The sequence below is a fragment of the Heloderma suspectum genome, chromosome 6, assembly GCF_057233095.1.
Source record: "Heloderma suspectum isolate Gila_16-S chromosome 6, 16-S_ref, whole genome shotgun sequence".
Lineage (NCBI taxonomy): Eukaryota > Metazoa > Chordata > Lepidosauria > Squamata > Helodermatidae > Heloderma > Heloderma suspectum.
The window spans coordinates 82294984-82314154 of record NC_139463.1 but is presented as its reverse complement, the minus strand read 5'-3'; the positions used below and the strand labels follow the sequence as shown (position 1 = coordinate 82314154).

At 43.0% G+C, this 19171-nt stretch overlaps 1 protein-coding gene and 1 pseudogene across 1 annotated transcript; both read left to right on the top strand.

The window, feature by feature from the left end:
• The first annotated feature begins 5101 nt into the window (after window positions 1-5101).
• LOC146341494 (olfactory receptor 5G9-like) lies at window positions 5102-8328 on the top strand (annotated as a pseudogene).
• A 6129-nt stretch (window positions 8329-14457) lies between these two features.
• On the top strand, window positions 14458-18211 carry LOC146341493 (olfactory receptor 5G9-like). Its single transcript, XM_084807492.1, has 3 exons — window positions 14458-15414; window positions 15503-15544; window positions 18194-18211. The coding sequence occupies exons 1-3, from the start codon at window positions 14458-14460 to the stop codon at window positions 18209-18211; spliced, it is 1017 nt and encodes a 338-aa protein (XP_084663618.1).
• Window positions 18212-19171: the final 960 nt, after the last annotated feature.

Sequence of the window (19171 nt, the reverse complement as noted above, 5' to 3'; positions counted from 1 at the left end):
GGAATCAAAAGTGTTTCCTGTTTTTATATCCAGATTTTCTTGAAGTTGCTTCAATCAGACTTGAAACGTCGGGGTTGGGTGGGCAGAGTCAGGGAGGAGAGCTGAATGTTGTCAAGCCCAGAGGTGCTGCTCAGCAAATGGGAGAGGCTTATTAGCAACTACTCCAGAGGCTAGAAAGAGTGCAGTGGCAATTTTAAGAATGAGACAGGCAGGCTAGTTACTTGCAGTGGCAAAAGCAACAACTGCCCAGGTTAGATACTAAGGGGGGGTATGTGGAGGGGGGGAAGGAGCGACCCCACCTTTTAACCACATCACTGCCAGGTCACTGCCACATCACAGAGGGATGCCCAGGATTTAATGTGCAGGGATGGGGCACACTGCAATGGAACTGCCAGGAAGCCACTTTAATTTTTGTTTTTAAAGTGTAAAAGGACTTTCCAAACATGTGGCTTTTCGAGAAGGAAGTTGCTGGTTGGCTGTGCATTGGTGACAACATCATGTTTCACAAAGGACCTCAGACTGTTCTCCCTCTGCACTAAATCACGTGTGCAGATTGGCTCCAGCCGATGCCGCCCGATCACAGTGAAGTGCAATAACTATTTGGTTTGTAGTTTGAATTGTGAACTCTCCTTAAACCAGATGAATACATGATAGCTAGTCAGTCTTTGTGTCGAATGGGGAATAGGATGATATGATGAATAATGTTTCAGCTGGATCCACATGCACAACAGCAAAACTGTATCAGTTTTCAATGGGAAACAGGAGAAGCATTAGAGAATTGTGTGCTATTAAGGGTGCAATCCTATACATGTTTAGCAAGAAAGAAGTCCTACAACCCCCAGCATTGGTGGGAAGGCTAGGAGTTGTAGGAGGGGTTTTTTTATGTTGAAACATGCAGAAGATGGTGCCCTAAAGCCTGTTTCTCTGAATTTCAATGACATTAGAGTGCAAGAATAAGAAACAGAGGAAGTGGCATGAGGGATTTGAATATCCTACCCTTGTAAAAACTACTTCTCTGCTTTTACAGATGTGATCTAAAGATGAGATACCACTTTTATCTATCTGTGGGATATTTGTGGAAATGACGGGGAATGTTTTGCACATTTCTGACTGCTGGTTTTGAATTACAAACCTTTACGACTGCTCCTTGCATAGGTTACTACCATGCAAAGATGTTATCCTACAGAAAAAAATAAAGCATCAAAGTGCTTTCTACTTTCATGGTACCCACCAACACTATCTGATCTTAGACTGGATTGGAAGTAGATCATTCTCTTGGTATAGGAAGGGTAGAAAATGAGGCAACCATAATAAGTTCTGATCCTAAATTTATATTGGTTTTCTTTTTCTTAGTTGCAACAGACTTGAGATGGGGACATTTGGGAAACTCTGATCTAGTGTGAACCCTTTTCCTGAGGTAAGAATCATGTACCATGACTTTCTTCACTCCTGTGCATGAGTAAAATACCACATACACATATATACAAATGCTCTTTGCAAAGTGTAATTAATGTGTGCGCATGTGCATCAGTAATACAAAGGTGGGAAGATACAATGGAACCAGAAGTTGAAGTAAATGGAACATGCCCAGCACTGTGCACAACATTCATAAACTGAAAAAAAGAAAAGAAAAGACAGATAGAGCAGTGGCTTAGTTAACAGAAGGAAGATCAGGATATGCCCAAACTGTGGACTGCAGCCAGGTGGCACAGGACAGCAAGAAGGACATCACTACAGTTTCTGGATTGAAAATGGTCATACCTTTATTGGCTATATGTTATACAGCATTTTGTTTTGCATAGGGCAAGGACCCAGCTTTCAAATAGCCTGACTGCTGTCAATGAAACCCATCCTGCATGCTGGGGGTGGTGGGGAGTTAAGAGGTTGAAGGCAGTCTCAGGCCAACTATGACATGGAATGATACCATGGCCATGCCTGCTAACCTTGGCTGATACTGGCTTGCAGGCCTCCATGCTAGGCTGGACCTTAAAGTGAAATCCCCTCAACCCTACAGGGGTGCCCCGATGGTAAGCAGGGAGCCAGTGCCTGTTTCCTGTCTGTTAAGGATCTTGCCCAATGCCTCCAATGCTAGACAGGACCATTGTGATGAAAACAGAGCACATTAAAATAGTAACTAAAACATGGCTGGGAAAAGACAAAAACAACCTGGAGGTGGTGGCAGTGACAGCGCTACCCAGCAGCGTCATTCTGGGTAGGGATGTAAGAACTCACCTTAGTTTGGTTCTCCGTGCACTCTCTGAAGCAGCATCCCTGCTCGCTCCCCCCCCCCGAACCTGAGCCGCCGGCTTGGCCGATCCACAGCGGATCGCTCCATCCGCTGCTGGGCTGCTGCGGACGCAAATGGCGTCCTGCGTAGGGGACGCCATTTGCATCCCTACGCTAGCCCGTGATAGGCTATGTAAATATATACGTAGCCTATCATGGGCTAGCATAGGGATGCAAATGGCGGCCACTACGACGGTCACTATTTGCGGCTGAAGCAGCCTGGCAGTGGCAGCTGCCACCGCTTCATCCACTGCTTCATCTGCAGCTTCATCCGCCGCCACCACATTTGCCACCAGGTAGGTCCATCCTGGGGGGATTCCGCAGGGTGGCGGGGGGGGGGAGGCCGTTCCACCACGGACTCCAGGGGGGGCGGATTCTAAAGAATCCAGCCTCACTGAAGTCTGTGGCAGAATTCTCTGACATCCCTAACTGCTTCCTTGCTGCGGCAATTTCCATTATAGCAGAAAAGCAGCCAGTAAAGCTCTTCAGAGAGCCCTCCAGGAGCAGCAGCCCAAATGCTTCACTGTGAGGGGCCTCGCCTTCCTCATAGTTAGGCATTAAAGGGCATTGGAGATTGCCTGTGTTGTGGCAACACAGACAGTTTTCAGGTCCACCCTGACCTTGAATGCCTCTCTAGCAAGGACCCTTCATGAAGACTGAGGCATCCGTGAGAACAGAGGATGATGGTGGTGAGGGGAGATGGGGAGAAGGGAAAGAAAGGAGGTGGAGGAGCTGGCCAAGGATGATATGTAGGGAAGGGGAAGTGAAGAGTAGATGAGGAGGATGGGAGGCAATAGTGGTAGTGGCAGTGGCAGGCAGCCAAGAGGGAGGTGAGTAGGAGGAAGGTGAGTAGTGGCAGCAGTGGTGACTGCTTGAGGAGAGAAGGCAATGAGGGCATGGGGGCACAAAAGTACCACCTTGCCTAGGGCTCCAAAATAGGTTGAGACGACCCTGGGCTTCCTGACACTGGATAATTATGGTTTGTAGCCAAGCACTGGAGGCTATGCTTGGCCTAAAGGATCACTTTTTTTCAATAGCACATTTAATATGTTTCATACTCTTCTGCTAACAACACTAATTGTTTCCATGTGGTATAATGATCAGTGAAAATAGCAATACTGGATGTAGGAATGTAACATTCCCAGCACTGAAATTATACAACCTCCCCATTCATATTAAATCAAAATAGACAAATCACTTTTGTCCCAATTCTATGCTTAATTACTCAAAGGACTCTCCCACTGGCAGTAGATTCATGCTCTAGGCCTTCCACACTGGTGGATATCCACTTTGCTGATGGGAAGCAATTCCATCCTAACCCCTTTTGGTCAGCTGCTGAATGTGGTTAGAATTGCTATGCCCAGGCAGAAATATACACTTCACATTATAAGATCATATGAGTGCTGCCAAGAGCATCTGCTCTTGTGTTCTCACATCATTACTGTACATTTTCAGACGGATTAGCAGATTCCCTCAGTCACATTCTGTAATAGTTCTGCAATTACAACATCCCTTTGCCTCTGATTCAGTTGATTCCTGGAAGGATTTCCGCAACTGGGAATGTCCGAACGGACTTTGTGCATGTACCCACAACTGAGGAAATAAAAATAAAAACTTACTCAGACTGATTGTTTTTAAAAAATCCCAAGTAACTGAATACACACACACATATGCACACACACACGTAAAATCTAATGCTGTGCAGAAACCGCACTTGCCCTTTCACAACCACTTTGTTTCCCTGCAAAAGAGGCAGTCATTTTTCTGCCTCTACCATTGGGATGTTGAGAATTTTGGATAAATTTCTCAGGGTGCTCGGCTTCACTTCTGTGCTCACAGTCACCTTATTGTAAGGAGGTGGCTGCGGGGTTTGTATGTGCCCTTTCTTTTGCCATCTTCCACGGTTCATGTCTTTGCAGCCTCTCCAGGGCTTGAGCTTCTTGGAAAACCTCCTAAGAGAGCTTAAGCAGGACTTCCTCCCTTAGGGCTTCCCAGTGCTACTGCCTGCTGAGTGCATGGAAGGAAGCTGAGCGAGGAGTTGCTGTTATTCTTATTTTTCTTGTTGTTCTCAAAATTACTTTTAGTAACAACAAAACCAAACCAAAAAATGCTTCTCTCAACTTTCAGGCACTCTACAGACAGCAGCACAGGAAGCCCCAGGGGGAGGGAGTCCTGGCCAAACCCCCTAGGGGGCTTTCCAAGAAGCTCAGGCAGTCAGAGAGGCTGAAAGGACAGGACAGGGAAAATGGTAAAAGAGCACCCCAACTCCCCTCAGCCACCTCCTTACACTAAAGTAAGCACTGAAGCCAAGCTCCTGAGAGATTTATCCAAAATTCTTAGTGCTTCCCACAATTCTGGGGTGCAATTTCATCCCCCCCCCCACAATGAGGGGTCAAAACTAAATAGATTTAAAAAAATGGCACAGTGCTAGTAAAAACAATACACATGCAAAGTAAATTAAATCTGTCATGGAATATATTTTGGGATGGGGGAGCTGTCATTTTAAAATTTACTTTGAATGTGTTTTTACTGCAAAGAGACAAATACAAAAGCAAGAATCCCCGCTTGAACAAATTGCAAAATTCTGGAAATAAACCTCTGGAATTATAATTGATTGAAAATGTTGAGCCCCACACCAGTAAACATGTCCAGAACACTGGAACCCAAAAATCTGGGCCAGAAATTATACCACTGGGAAAGGAATTTAGAGGAAGGGGAATTTGTACTATGGAGGTCTGCCATTCATTCTATTTCATTTTCCAAAAGTATTTATTTGTCTCTTCCTTTTATTTTCTAGTTCACCCTTTTGATGGAAATGGAAAATCAGACCACCACTGTAACTGATTTTGTCTTCTTGAAATTTGCATATGACCCACCAGTCCAAATTTTCCTCTTCTTGACATTCTTCCTCATATATGTAATAACACTAATGGGAAATATTACAATTATGATGGTAATAAGGGGCAACAGTAACTTCAACAGCCCAATGTACTTCTTTCTGAGTCATCTGTCTTTTATAGATATCTGCTTTTCTTCCGTCACAGTACCGAAGCTGCTAGACAACATTTATTCAAGCCAGGCCATTTCATACAATAGCTGCATCTCCCAGATGTTTTTTATCTTACTGACAGCAACCGCTGAATGTTTAATTCTGGCAGCGATGGCTTATGACCGATTTGCTGCCATCTGCAAGCCCCTGCATTATGTCCAAATCATGAACAAAGCCTTTTGTAGATGGCTGGTGGGTGGTACATGGGCAATCAGTTTCTTTCATGCCATAGAAATACATTACCTGTACTGAAGCTTGTGTTCTGTGGCCCAAACATTATCAAGCATTTCAGCTGTGAATTTCCATCTTTACTGGCTTTATCCTGCACTGAAACTTTCCTGAATACCGTTATGTTCTTCATTACTGGTGGCATACTCATTTTTTTTTCATTCTTCGTTATTCTATTATCATATGTCAATATTATATCTTCGATCCTGAAGATGCATTCAGCAGAAGCTAAAAGGAAAACCTTCTCCACTTGCAGTTCCCACCTCATTGTTGTGGTTCTACTGTATGGCACTGGCTGCCTTAGGTATATGAGGCCCAGCTCAGCTGCTTCAGTAATTATGGATGAATATTTTTCCATTCAGTACAGCATTTCAACTCCCATGTTGAATCCCATTATCTATAGTCTAAAGAACAAGGAAGTGAAGGAAGCCATCAAGAAACGAATAGGGTACAAAGCATTGATCTCTTGTGTAATGCAAAATTGGTAAAATTAAGCAAACTAGCCAATGTATAGGCACCGACCTGACAAACAGCCTTAGGCTGCCACACTCTGTCCTCTTCTGATTAGAGATATTCTGGCCATGGTTATCCATGCTCTGGGAATTTCTGGAGAAGTATACTGAAATATGTCATTCATGGTGCAGCCCTAATTAAGTACATATGCTAGACTACTAACTCTGGAATCTTTGCTGGGAACATATTGTCCATGAGCTTAATGAGCTCCACTGTTTACCAGTCCATTTCCCACTCATGTTCAAAGTGTTGGTGCTCCCCTTTAAAGCCCTACACAATTTAGCAGCAGGTTACCTGATAGAATATCTTGTCCCACATCTACCTCCCTCCCCTTGTGCTGAGATGATCAGAAGCACCTCACTGGGTGACCTGGTACATTAAGATGAGGCTGGTGGAAACTGGAAAGAATCATAGAATCACAGAATAGCAGGGTTGGAAGGGGCTTATAAGACCATCGAGTCCAACCCCCTACTCAACACAGGAATCTATGTCAGAGTATTCCTGACAGGTGGCTGTCCAGCTTCATCTTGAATGCCTCCATTGTGGGAGAGCCCACCACCTCCCTAGGTAATGGGTTCCATTGTTGTATTGCTCTAACAGTCAGGAAGTTTCTCCTGATGTTCAGCCGGAATCTGGCTTCCTGTAACTTGAGCCCAATATTCCGTGTCCTGCACTCTGGGATGATCAAGAAGAGATCCTGGCCTTCCTCTCTGTGACAACCTTCTCTCTCCAGGAAAGCTCACTTGACAACTTTTTTTCAGTGCCAGGACCAGGAGAGGATTGTTTTCTCAGGTTTCTATCATCTGATGAGCTTGTAACATCTGATCTTTTTATTGCTGCTGTTTTATCCTATTGTTCTATTAGTTACTGATTGCTCCAAGTTTGTGGGGTTTTGTTTTTCATCATGTGAACCAGCCTGGTATGCTCCCTTATTAATTGAATTAGCAAACATCTATCTCAATGAATTCAGCATGTAGTTGCTCATGTACAGGTAAACTCCAATGCATTGGTACATCAGATATTTTTGTTGCTGTTGTTTTGAAAAACCTACAGTTTAAGCCATTAAGGGAACTTCTTACCATGGTCTGATCCTGGTTTCTATCCCAAGCTCTTTTAATTGACAGTCATATATATATATTCTTTTAGCTGATGATGAATAATTGCCCTCTTTCCTTTCCCTCTTCACACAATATAGCTTGGATTGCACTGGAACATGGATGTGAACAGAAAGGTGCAAATCATGAGATAAAGTGAGAAAAGGCCTTGAAGTTAGTGGAGGGAAGAAGTTGCAGGGAGAATCAGGGCCAGATTCACATGGTGGCCAAACTGAACATTGTCACTTTATACAAAGTACCCAAGAGGGTCTGAAGCCATATATGAGATTTCTCTTCCAGGTTAAGGGGCCATTTGTTTGTTCTACAACAAAGGTGAAGGCAAAACATTCAGGACTATGGTGCATGACAAAGGAGTTAACCCTTTCCCCTTCTACTGTGGTTCCCTTGAAAATTGTTCCCCAGCTCAGCTCAAGTTACACTTGGTATCCAACAGCAGCTTTCCTTCTAGGGGGAAAGCCAGCCTTTAGGAGGGTGTTCATGAAGGCCATGGTGTGGAGGATATACTTAACCTTGTTTCCCCATGCACCATTGTCCTGGGCCTGATCTCCATCCCACCCAATTGGCCACTATTTAAAAATGGCAACCCCAACATAACAAAGGCAGGAACTTTGAAAATATTTGCACATTTAAAGCTTTGCATCTAAGTCTATTCCCTGCAGGGGACAATGGCATTTTATGTTTCATCTAACATACAAAATGCATTTAAAAAAGAAATATATAATGGAAGAGGAATGGGCAGTGGAATCCCTCTTTTGAGCCACAGTATATGGCTGCTGAGCTATGGTCAGCTTGTAAAACTGTACAAAATCCCTCCCTCCCTTCTCACTTAACATGACGATATTGCGCCAGGCGCATGGCTACAAAATCAAGCTGTGGAACACAACCTGGCCTTAGCAGATTTGCCACCATTTAAGCAGTATGGGATCACCTCCTACTTCCCCTGTTCCAGCATTCTGCATCCATCCAACCAATTCTTCTGATTCCCCTGGGCGGTGGGGTTAGGGGTTACCCAGGGTTCTTAAAGGCCAAGCACCTGGTTTTGCAGGAGTACTTGCACTTTGAGATGATCTGGCAGCACTAGTCAGAAATCATTATACTTCGGTCTAACGTTCTTCCCCGTAGGGTCTGGAGGGGTGACAGAGACTCATGGGGTCACAATGAAAAAGGCAAACAGGGAATTGTGGCTTGCACTGGTGGTTCTTGGGGAGGGGATGTATTCTGCACCCAGCTCTTCACTCTCAAGAAGAAATATACAGGGCAGAAGGGGTTCAACTTTCTGCTGATGGTAAAGACACATTCTTTTCTGTTCTGCACGGGGGGCTATAGGATGTATTGTACAGATGTGGGGGGAATGGCTAAGCAGGAAATTGTTAACTGTGGGAAAATTTCAGGTAGAGAGAAGGCAGTTGAGTACTCTTTTGGTCCTGTCCTGTATGGTGACTGGCAATTCCTGAGGCTTTCCATTCAGGGCTGTGGGACCCACCGGCAAGATACGGATTGCTTTGGACCTAGCTTGCCTAACTCACTTGGTGTCGTGGGGCCCTGAGAGATTATGACATGGGAAGACGTTCCTACTCACTTAGACGAGGTGTATCCAAGGAAGAGGGCTGGATGGATCTCTTTCATGGGTGGGCTGTCAGGAAGCATGACAAACATACACGTAACAAAATAGTTGTAATCATCAGCCCCAGAATATTAATCCAAATGAGAGAACAATTCTTTATCAGTGGATATCCTGAATTCTTAATTAAGGAGAGAAGGAATATGTAGCATGTATTTATGTAATTAATTTAGGCTGCAATCCTATACCCCCTTACCTGGGAGTAAGCCCTATTGAATGGAATGGGACTTATATATGAGTACACATATACAGGATTGCATTGATACATTTTTCTGCATTTATATCAATATCTGGGGAGTCTCCCTCTCATTTCTCATGTTCTGATTATCACTTCAAAATAGATTTGAATTCTATTTCCTGCATTGGACCACATTGTCTCTGCTTCTCCTACAACCTGAACTTGGGATAAATAGTTGTTCACCATGACAATAATGTATATGTTTGACTCTCTCACATGCTGAATATACTTTTTGTTTCTGGGTATTTGTAGTCACATGCTAAATCCACACAGTATATGTGCCTTTGCACCTCACATGACCACGTCTGTTCATAGATATAGCTAGCTACTATAATCTGCTATTATGTTGTCAGTTGCAAAAGAGGATCTCTTTTCTTTACCAATTTCCAGTCTCTGATGATTGTATATGAGCCACTGTCCCTGAAGCTGACATATCCCAAATTCCACATTTCCTCTTACGTTACCCCTGTTCGCTTAATTTAATGAATGCTTGTTCATCCATATATGAGAGGTTTTCCTTTGTTTGGGCTTTGTTCTTACTTTTTCCCTTGTTTCCACAACTACTGGAATAGTGAGGTCAAATTTCTTGTCTACTGGTGAGGCAGGGGATCTGTCCAGCAGGGCAAGGAGCAAGTTCCAGCAGCACAAAATTGCAGAAGAAGCAGGTGTAACATGGTCCAGCCACATGACATGAGACCAGAGACAAAGAGTTGGTCAGAGGGAGTTTTGTATTGGCAAGGTTCAGGCAGCTACTGAAGTTTGGTTCAATTTTTTTTTTTTTTTTTTGATTTTGTTCATAGACCTTAAGAGATTTTGAGTCATCTTCCCTGTGCTTTGCTGGACTCTGCATCTCCAATGCATCATATAAGTGTTATAACACTTGCTCAAGAGTGAGACTTTTACAGGCAATCTCCATTGGAGGTATTCTGTCAAAGTAATCTGAAATGGGGCAGCTTTGCTATAGGTATCATGAATTTTTGGTGGAATCTAATAATGATAATAACTGTCTATTTCTAGAAGTCATATTTGAATCTGATATGAGTAAGATGACGGAAACGTTACGGTTAGTCTCCATGGTTCGTACAATGTTCGTTTTGCCATTGAAACTATTTTTTAATGTTAATGGTAGCTCAGATATTGAGTAGTGCAATGTGAATTCCTGACGGCCATTTTGGATTACAATATGGCAGCTGCTCAAACTGGCTGTGAAGTTGGGCAGCACAACTTTTCTGTCAGGAATAATGCAATGACTCCTATAACCTTTAAACTGCTAGTTTTCCTCACTACTGCAGGCATGGAAAGGACTATTGGCATCTGCTTTGGCTTGTATTCATTAATGACATAAACCTTTTGCAGGAGGCTTTAGATAATTCTTTCATTGCTTCATATGACTGCTGTACATTTCAAAGGTATATCTTTCATGGGGACTCTTGAGACACCCCCTTTTTGCACAAAACCTTTATTGTCCAAAGAATTTAGCAAAAGAGGTATAACTGGAAAAAAAAAAGTTTCCTGCCTGCACAAACATTTTGTGTATCCCTTTAGTAGATGCATTATTAAACTTTATATAATCTGTCCCAAAGGAAACAATTAGTGCTTTCAGATAGAATCCCAGAATACAAAGTCATGTTTTAAATGTCTCTATGAGCTCCTTGTGGCCAAGGGCAAAAACAACATTAAAAAACCCCAAAGAAGTCCAGTTAGACCTGATTATGGTGTGGGTTGTTTTCACTGAACATCTAGAAGACGACAGCTTCAAAACAGAGAGTAGTGGGGAAGAGAGTGGGCAGCCCAGGAATATTTTGAGCAACGACTCCTTATTGTACCTTGTTCTTTTGAGAAGTATTTCAGGTATGTTTTCTGAGTAATGCAAGAGTTTCCTAACAGTTACTGTGTGTCCACCTCCCATAGCACATTCAGCTTTGCCTTTTTGATGATAAAGTTGTTGTGCAATTCAGCCCATTTTAGCAAATGGGTCTTCACAATATATGGTCAGTGTTTGTTTTTTAATTGGAAACACGAAGAGAGACCTAGTTACGGCAGATGTGAAACAGCTATTTGGTTTGTAGTTTGAATTGCGAACTCTCCTTAAACCAAATGGATACACAATAGCTAGTCATTCTTTGTGTTTAATGGGGAATATAATCATATGATGAATAATATTTAGGGTGGATTCATGCAGAATTGCAATATTAGTTTTCAGTGGGAAAGAGGATAAGCATTAGAGAATTATGTGCAATAAAGGATGCTATCCTATCCCCATTTAGACTGAAAAAAGTCCTACCATACCCAGCATTGCTGAGAATGCTGGGAGTTGTAAGACTTTTTTCTGTCTAAATCAGCATAAGATTGTGCCAAAAGGCATGTTTCTGTTCATTGAAATGCCATAAGAGCACAATAATAAGCAAAACAGCATGTCGTAGAAGAAAAGAGATAATGCCACCCTTGCAAAAGTTACTTATCTACTTTTGCAGACGTGACATTCATGAACATGTGATATCACTGTTCTCTATCTGTGGAATATCTGGAAATGACAAGCCAAATTGTGCACATCTCTAGGTCCTGGTTGTGAATCACAAATCTGTATGATCTCTCCTTTTGTAAGTCCTACCATGCAAAGATATTATCCTAGAGAAAAATAAAGAACCAGTGTTCTTTCCTCGAGTTGCATGGCACCCACTGACACCATCCAATCTTAGGCTGGATTGGAAGCAGATGACTCCCTTCATATTGGAATTAGAAAATGATGCAACCATGGTAAGTTCTGACCCTAAATTTATATTGCTTTTATTTTCCTTAGTTGCAACTGACTTGAGATGGTGAAATCTGGGAACTCTGATCTAGTGTGAACCCTTTTCCCAGGGTAAGAATCTTATATCTTGACTTCCTTCTTTTCACTCCTGCCCATGAGTAAAATCCCATGTGCGCACTCACGCACGCACACACGCACATGCACACGCACACACACACACACACACATAAAGGTGTCATGCAGAATGTATTTTTGCACAAGTGTATTAATGTGTGCACATATGCATCAGTACTATAAAGGTGGGAAGATACGATGGAACTGGAAGCTGAGGCAAATGTTAAATCCCCTGCAATCTGTACAGAATTGATAAATTGAAAAAAAGATAGAGTCAAAAGTTTTGGTCAAAAGAAGAAGATCAGGTTATGCCAAAAGTGTGGGCTGCAGGTGGTACAGGAGAGCAAGAAGGACACCAATAGAGTATATGGGCTGAAACTGGTCATAATGTAGTTGGCTACAGCTTATACAGAGTTTTGCTTGCCATAGGGCAAGGAACCAGGTTTCTAATAGCCTGACTGCTGTCATACAAATTACCAACCATGTATGCTTGGGGTGGTGGGGAGTTGAGGGGTAGAAGGCAGGCTCAGGCTAACTATGACAGATAATGATACCAGCATTCTTTAAGGGAGCAATTGTATGGCTGCCAGACAGCAGCTAGATGGCCATAGGATATGCTGTTTTCTGGGAAATGACCTCAGAGCCCTCGCTCCAAGGTTGTTTCCCAGAAAATGAACCTCCTCGCAAGTCCATGCTGCCTTAGAGCAGCACAGAGAAGCCCCACCCTCCACATTCGGAAGAGGGACATGGATCATCTGAAAAGGGGTGAGGCTGGAGGCATTCCGGGGCAGGGAAAGTGGATCTGCATGTACAACACATCCTAGGCCAGGGGTGATACATGGCAAAGAGAAAGTGAGGAGGAGGTGAGGAGGAGGAGGCAACAGCAGTGGCAGCAGCCAGGAGGGAGGTGGGTACGAAGGAGGTGAGTGGTGGTGGCGGTTTTGGTGGCTGGGGAAGAGAAGGCAAGAAGGAGAGTAGTGGTGGTGGCAGCTCACACAGGAGGTGGGGTCAAGAGAGAGGGGAGGGCATGGGGCAATGGGGACCCAGGGAATAGTCTGAAGGCACTTGAGACAGCCGCCTTGTTGAAGCTAAGCAGGTCTGGGTCTGGTCAGTGCTTGGAGGGGAGACCACTTGGGAACCACATGTAGCCACCTTGAGTTCCATGATGGAAGAAAGGTGGGATATAAATGTAATAATAAATAAATAAATAAATAAATAAAAATACCACCTTGCCTCAGGTCCCAAAATAGGTTGGGATGATAGTCGGCTGCCCAAGAGTGGAGAATTTAGGCTTGTAGTCAAGCTTTGTAGGCTATGCTTGGCCTACTCATTCACATTTTTATTCTATACATGGTTTAGTATGTTTCATACTGTTATGCTAATAGTAATTGCTTCCATGTGGTATAATGAAGTAATCTGTGAAATACAGTAAGACACTGGATGTAAGAATGTAACATTCCTAGCACTAAAATGTTAAAACTTCCTAATTGATAAAATGATAAAACATTCTAATTATCCCAATATACACCAACCACATTAATCCCATTTCTCCAGCACATCCCCCCCCCATCCTAACCCCTTTTGGATAGCTGCCCAATGTGGCTAGAATTGTTCTGTCCAGGCAGAAATACACATTTTCCATTATAAGGATCATATGAGTGCTGCCAAAAGCAACTTATCTTGTGTTCTCATACCATTATCCTTCATTTTTATAGGGATTAGCAAATTGCCCAGTCACATTTTGTATTGTTCTGCAAATACAACATCCCTTTGCCTCTGATTCAGGAGAATCCTGGAAGGATTTCCACAACTGGGAATGTCCAAGTGGACGTTGTGCATGTACCCACAACTGAGATAATAAAAATAAAAACTTAGACTTATTTTGACAATATATTTATATCCGAGGAAATATCAATATAGTCAGATGGATTAAAAAACAACAACAAACCAACCAAGTAATTGAACACACACACATACACACACACACACGTATGTGTTTGTGTTCATGTGTGTTTTATACAGTAAACATATACACACACGTGTTTGTGTCTGTGGGTGTTTATGCAGTAAAAACAACAAACATCCAAAGTAACTTAGACCACAAGCTCCCCTCACAAATGTACCTATAATGGGATACATTTTGGGATGGGGAAAATATCATTTTAAAGTTTACTCTGGATGTGTTTTTACTGCAAAGAGAGAAAAATGAAAGCAAGACTCCCCCTCATGAAAAGGGCAAAACTCTGAAAATAAACAACTGAAATAAGAATTGATTTCAAAATGTGGAGCCCCGCTCCAGTAAACATATCTGATAAAGTAAAACACAAAGATCTGGAAGAGAATCCATCAAAGGTAAATTTTCTAAGTAACCTTATTTTTTTACTCCTTGGCTGCCTCAGGTGTTGGTGAGGAGATAATAACACTGGGTAACAAATTTAAGGAAAGCGGGGAGTTGTACCATGATGATCTGCGATTCATTATACGTCACTTACTAAACATACTTATTTCTCTTTTTCCCCATAGGACAAACTTTTGATGGAAATGGAAAACCAGACCACCACTGTAACTGATTTTGTCTTCTTGGGATTTTCATATGACCCACCAGTCCAAATTTTCCTCTTCTTGACATTCTTCCTCATATATGTAGTAACACTAATGGGAAATATTACAATTATGATGGTAATAAGGGGCAAAAGTAACCTCGACAGCCCAATGTACTTCTTCCTGAGTCATCTGTCTTTTATAGATATCTGTTTTTCTTCCATCACAGTGCCTAAGCTGCTGGTCAGCATTTATGCAAACCAGGCAATTTCATACAATAGCTGTATCACCCAGATGTTTTTTATCTTAATGACAGTAAACACAGAAGTTTTCATTCTTGCAGCAATGGCTTATGACCGATACGCTGCCATCCGCAAGCCCCTGCATTATGTCCAAATCATGAACAAGGCCTTTTGTAGATGGCTGGTGGGGGGTGCATGCGCAACCACTTTCTTCTATGCCATGGCAAATACATTACCTGTACTGAAGCTTGTGTTCTGTGGTCCAAACATTATCAAGCATTTCAGCTGTGAACTTCCATCTTTACTTGTGCTATCTTGCACAGAAACTTTCCTGAATACCATTGTGTTCTTCATTACTGCTGGTATAGTTGGTTTTTTTTCATTCTTTGTTATTCTATTGTCCTATGTCAATATTGTCTCTTTGATACTAAAGATGCATTCAGCAGAAGCTAGAAGAAAAACCTTCTCCACTTGCAGTTCCCACCTCCTTGTTGTGCTTCTACTGTATGGCACTGGCTGCCTTAGGTATATGAGGCCCAGCTCAGCCTCCTCAGTAATTGTGGATGAATACTTTTCCATTCAATACAGCATTTCAACTCCCATGTTGAACCCCATTATCTACAGCCTCAAAAACAGGGAAGTGAAGGAAGCCATCAAGAAATTAATCAAGAAACTAGTCAAGAAGGGCACTGATTCCTTCTGTTATGTAAAATCGGTAAAATTAAGCAAACCAGAAAATATATTATCATTGAGCTAACAAATAGCTTGAGGCTGCCACACAAGCTCTGACCCCTTCTGGATAGAGAAATCCTGGCCATGGTTATCCACCCTCTGTGAACCTCTGGGTAAGAATGTTGTTGTTGTTGTTGTTCAGTTGTTCAGTCGTGTGGGGATGCCTGAATGAAGCATAGATGCTAGGCTACTAACTCTGGAAACTTTGTTAGGAAGGTATCTTCCATGTGCTTAAAGAGCTCCACTGCCTACCAGCCCAAATCCAAGTGTAGTTCAAAGCGCTGGTGCTTCCTTTGAAAGCTTAACACGGTTTAGCATCAGGTTACCTGATGGGATACTGCTCCCACATTTATCTGCCCTTGCACATCTCTAGAGGACTTGATACATAAAGATGAAGCAGGTGGCAACTGGAAAGGGCCCTTTGCAATAACTGTGTATGGAATTCTCTCTCCCAGAACACTCACTTGACACCTCCCTTCAGTGCTGCAGGAAGACCCATTTTCTCAGGCATCTAAACATCTGAAGCACCTGTAAGATCTGATCTTTTTTATCGTTGCTATTTTAACCTGTTCCTTTATTATTTATTGATAGCTCTGATTTTGTAGGGGTTTTCATGAAGTGAACTGGCCTGGTATGATCCCTTATTAGATGGATAAGCAAACATCCATATCAATGAATTCAAAATATTCTCACTTGTACAGGTAATGCAGAATGTATTGGTACTTACGGCCTTTTTGTTGCTATTGTGCATGTCACCAGAAGGCGCAAACCATGAGATTGCAAGAGAAACAGCCCTGAAGTGGGTGGAGAGAAGAAATCATTGGGCCAGAAGCACATGGTGGGAAAACTGAAACTTTCCACTCTGTACAAAGTACACAAGAAGGCCAGAAGCCACCTCTATGTGTTCTCTTCCAGGTTAAGGGAAACATGTTTGTTCTACAACAAAGGTGAATGCAAGGCATTCACGAGTGTGATGCATGATGAAGGACTTAACCCTTTTCCCTTGTGCCATGGTTCCCCTGTACATGGTTCCCCAATTCCACCCAGCCAGCCTACACTTGGTATGCAATAGCAGCTTTCCTTCCAGGGGGCATAGCAGCAATTAGGAGAGTGTTCATGAAGACCGTGGTGTGGAGGACAGACTTAACCCTGTTTCCCTGCACTTTGGTACTGGGTCTGAGTCTGATCCCCATCCCACCAACCTGGCCGTTATTTAAAAATGGCAACACCAAAATAACTACACTTTGATAGCTTTTACAAATAAAAAGTATGATCTGCTTGGGATCTAAATCTATTCCCTTCAGAGGGAAACAGACATCAATCTGTGTGTGCGTGTGTGTGTTTATGTTAAATTATACTATGAAAATAATCCTTAAAAAACATATACAGAAGAAGATTAACAGGCAATGGATCTTCTCTATGAAGCCACCACATATAGCTGCTGGGCTATGGTCAGCTTGCAAAACTGTGCAAAATCCCTCCCTCAAATTTCAGTTAGCTAGGTGAACCTGGGCCACTGCAGGGCTAAAAATGAAGCGATGGTACAGAACCCGGCCGTAGCCAGTTTCCCACCATTCAGCAGTTGGGCTGACATCACGTGATATGAGATTATGCCCTACTTCCCTGATCCAAGCATCTTGCATCCATCCAACCAGTTCTTCTGCCCCCTCCCCCCGATGTGTGTGTGTGTGTGTTGACCTAGGATTGTTAAAGGGCAAGTCCCTGGTTTTGCAGGTGCACTCGCAATTTGAGGTGATCTGGCACTGCTGGTCTGGAATCATTATACTTTGGTTTACGTTCTTCTCCATAGAGTCTGGAGGGGTGATAGAGACTCATGGGGTCTCAAAAGCACTAGAAAAAAAAGATGAACATGGATATATGGCTTGCACTGGTGGATCTTGGAGGGGGGATTGATTCTGCACCCAGATTTTCACTCTCAGGTTGAATTATAAATGGACGAAGAGATTCAACCTTCTGATGACAGTAATGACACATTCCTTTTGGATCTGTGTGGAGGCCTGCAGGATACATTGCACAAGTGGGGGTGAGTGAGTAAGGGGTTGCTATCCTGTGGGAAAAATCCAGGTAGAGATAAGGGAGTTGAGCATCCTTTCGATCCCATATGGTGACTGGTGATTCCCAAAGCATTCCATGAAGGAGTGTGGACCCATGGGAAAGGTCCAGATCACCTTTGAAACTATCTTGCCTCATCCACTTGGCTTTAGGGGGCCTGGAAGATGGTGACATGGGAAGTCCTTCCTACTCACATTGAGTAGGTGTGGCCAGGAGGAGGGCTGGTTACAAGCACAATAGTCCTGACAGCCAACGTAGACTCTCCCAAGGCACACAAGCTAGTTGCCTCGAAGTTAGATTTATTCTCACAGAGACTCTCTGGTAGATCCTATTATGTAATTAATACATGTGCCTCTATTATTTCAACTCATTTGTCCTTGTCTAGCCTCTGTATATCTGCCTCCACATGGAGGTACGATTATTACATATCTATAGCTATCCATGAGTGAGCTGTCAGGGAACATGACAAACATGCACCTAATGATTCCTCTGTAATAATTAGCCCCAGAACATGATTGTAAATGCAAGAACAGCTCTTTCTACCAGGCACTGGTCTCTGAAGCTAGCATATCCCACATTCCAGATTTCTTCTCATACTGCTTCTGTTTGCCTACTTTAATGAATGTTCATTCATCTGTATTTGAGAGATTTTCCTGTGTTTGGGTTTCTTCTTTTTTCTGTCTTCCCAGAAACACTGGAACATTTAGGCCAAACAAAAAAAGTTAGTGGGGGGGGGGGTTGCATCAGAAAGGTCCATGCTTGACTGAAGTTTAGTTAAGATTTATTTTTAAGTTATTCATAGGTCATAAGAAATTCTGACTGATCTTCCCTCTGCTTTGCTGGACTCCCTACAATGCATCATATAAGCATTACAACATTTGCTTAGGAATGAGTCCTTTATGGGCAATCAGTCTCCACTGGAGGAAATCCTTCCAATGTAACCTGAAACAGAACAGCATTGATATATGAGTTCTGCGGTGCAGTGTCTAATTGTGTCTATGTTGCAGATGAAAGGAACAAACCAGAGACACCAACTTAAATAGCATTGACCTTATTTTCGCCGTAGTCTACGTAAATCTTTACGTAGACTACAGGGACCAAATAAGGAACGCAAGTGGCAGCGCCCTATGGGGGCCGCCATTTGTGTACGCGCTTTTTTTTTTTTCAATGTCACCCATGATAGGCTACATGATGATTTACGTACCCTATCACGGCTGACGTTGGGAATCTAGCCATGATAGGCTACATAAATCGTTATGTAGCCTATCACGGGGGTGTTTTTTTTGTTTTTGTTTTTTTACTTTTTTTTTCGCGGCTGGGTAGACAGGGTGCTTCTACCTGGCCTGAATTTTGCTGGCGAGGGATGGGGCGCCTCCCCCCCGGCCTGAATATCGGCCGGGCAAGGCGGGGCACCTCCCCCCCTCACATGAACTTTGGGGCGAGAAGCAAAGCACCTCCCCCCCACCGTGAAGCAAGCTTCGAGGACAGGTAAGGGTCTTTCACATATCCCTAAAACCAGCATAAGATTGAGCAGGTTTCCCAATTCAAATATTTATGGGTAGTCTTCCAAGCAAATGGTTCCAGGAAGGCTCACAGTGAATATGTGGCATTAAACGCACAGAGAAGCTCATCAGGAATAGCACAATTTATGAGAATGAAAAGCAACC

What these genes read in the sequence shown, in the direction of transcription:
- LOC146341493 (XM_084807492.1), top strand. Translation starts at nt 14,458, where the DNA reads ATGGAAAACCAGACCACCACTGTAACTGATTTTGTCTTCTTGGGATTT. An exon ending in CCTTCTGTTATGTAAAATCG is followed by an intron (nt 15,415 to 15,502) that starts GTAAAATTAAGC and finishes CCTTCTGGATAG; the next exon opens with AGAAATCCTGGCCATGGTTA.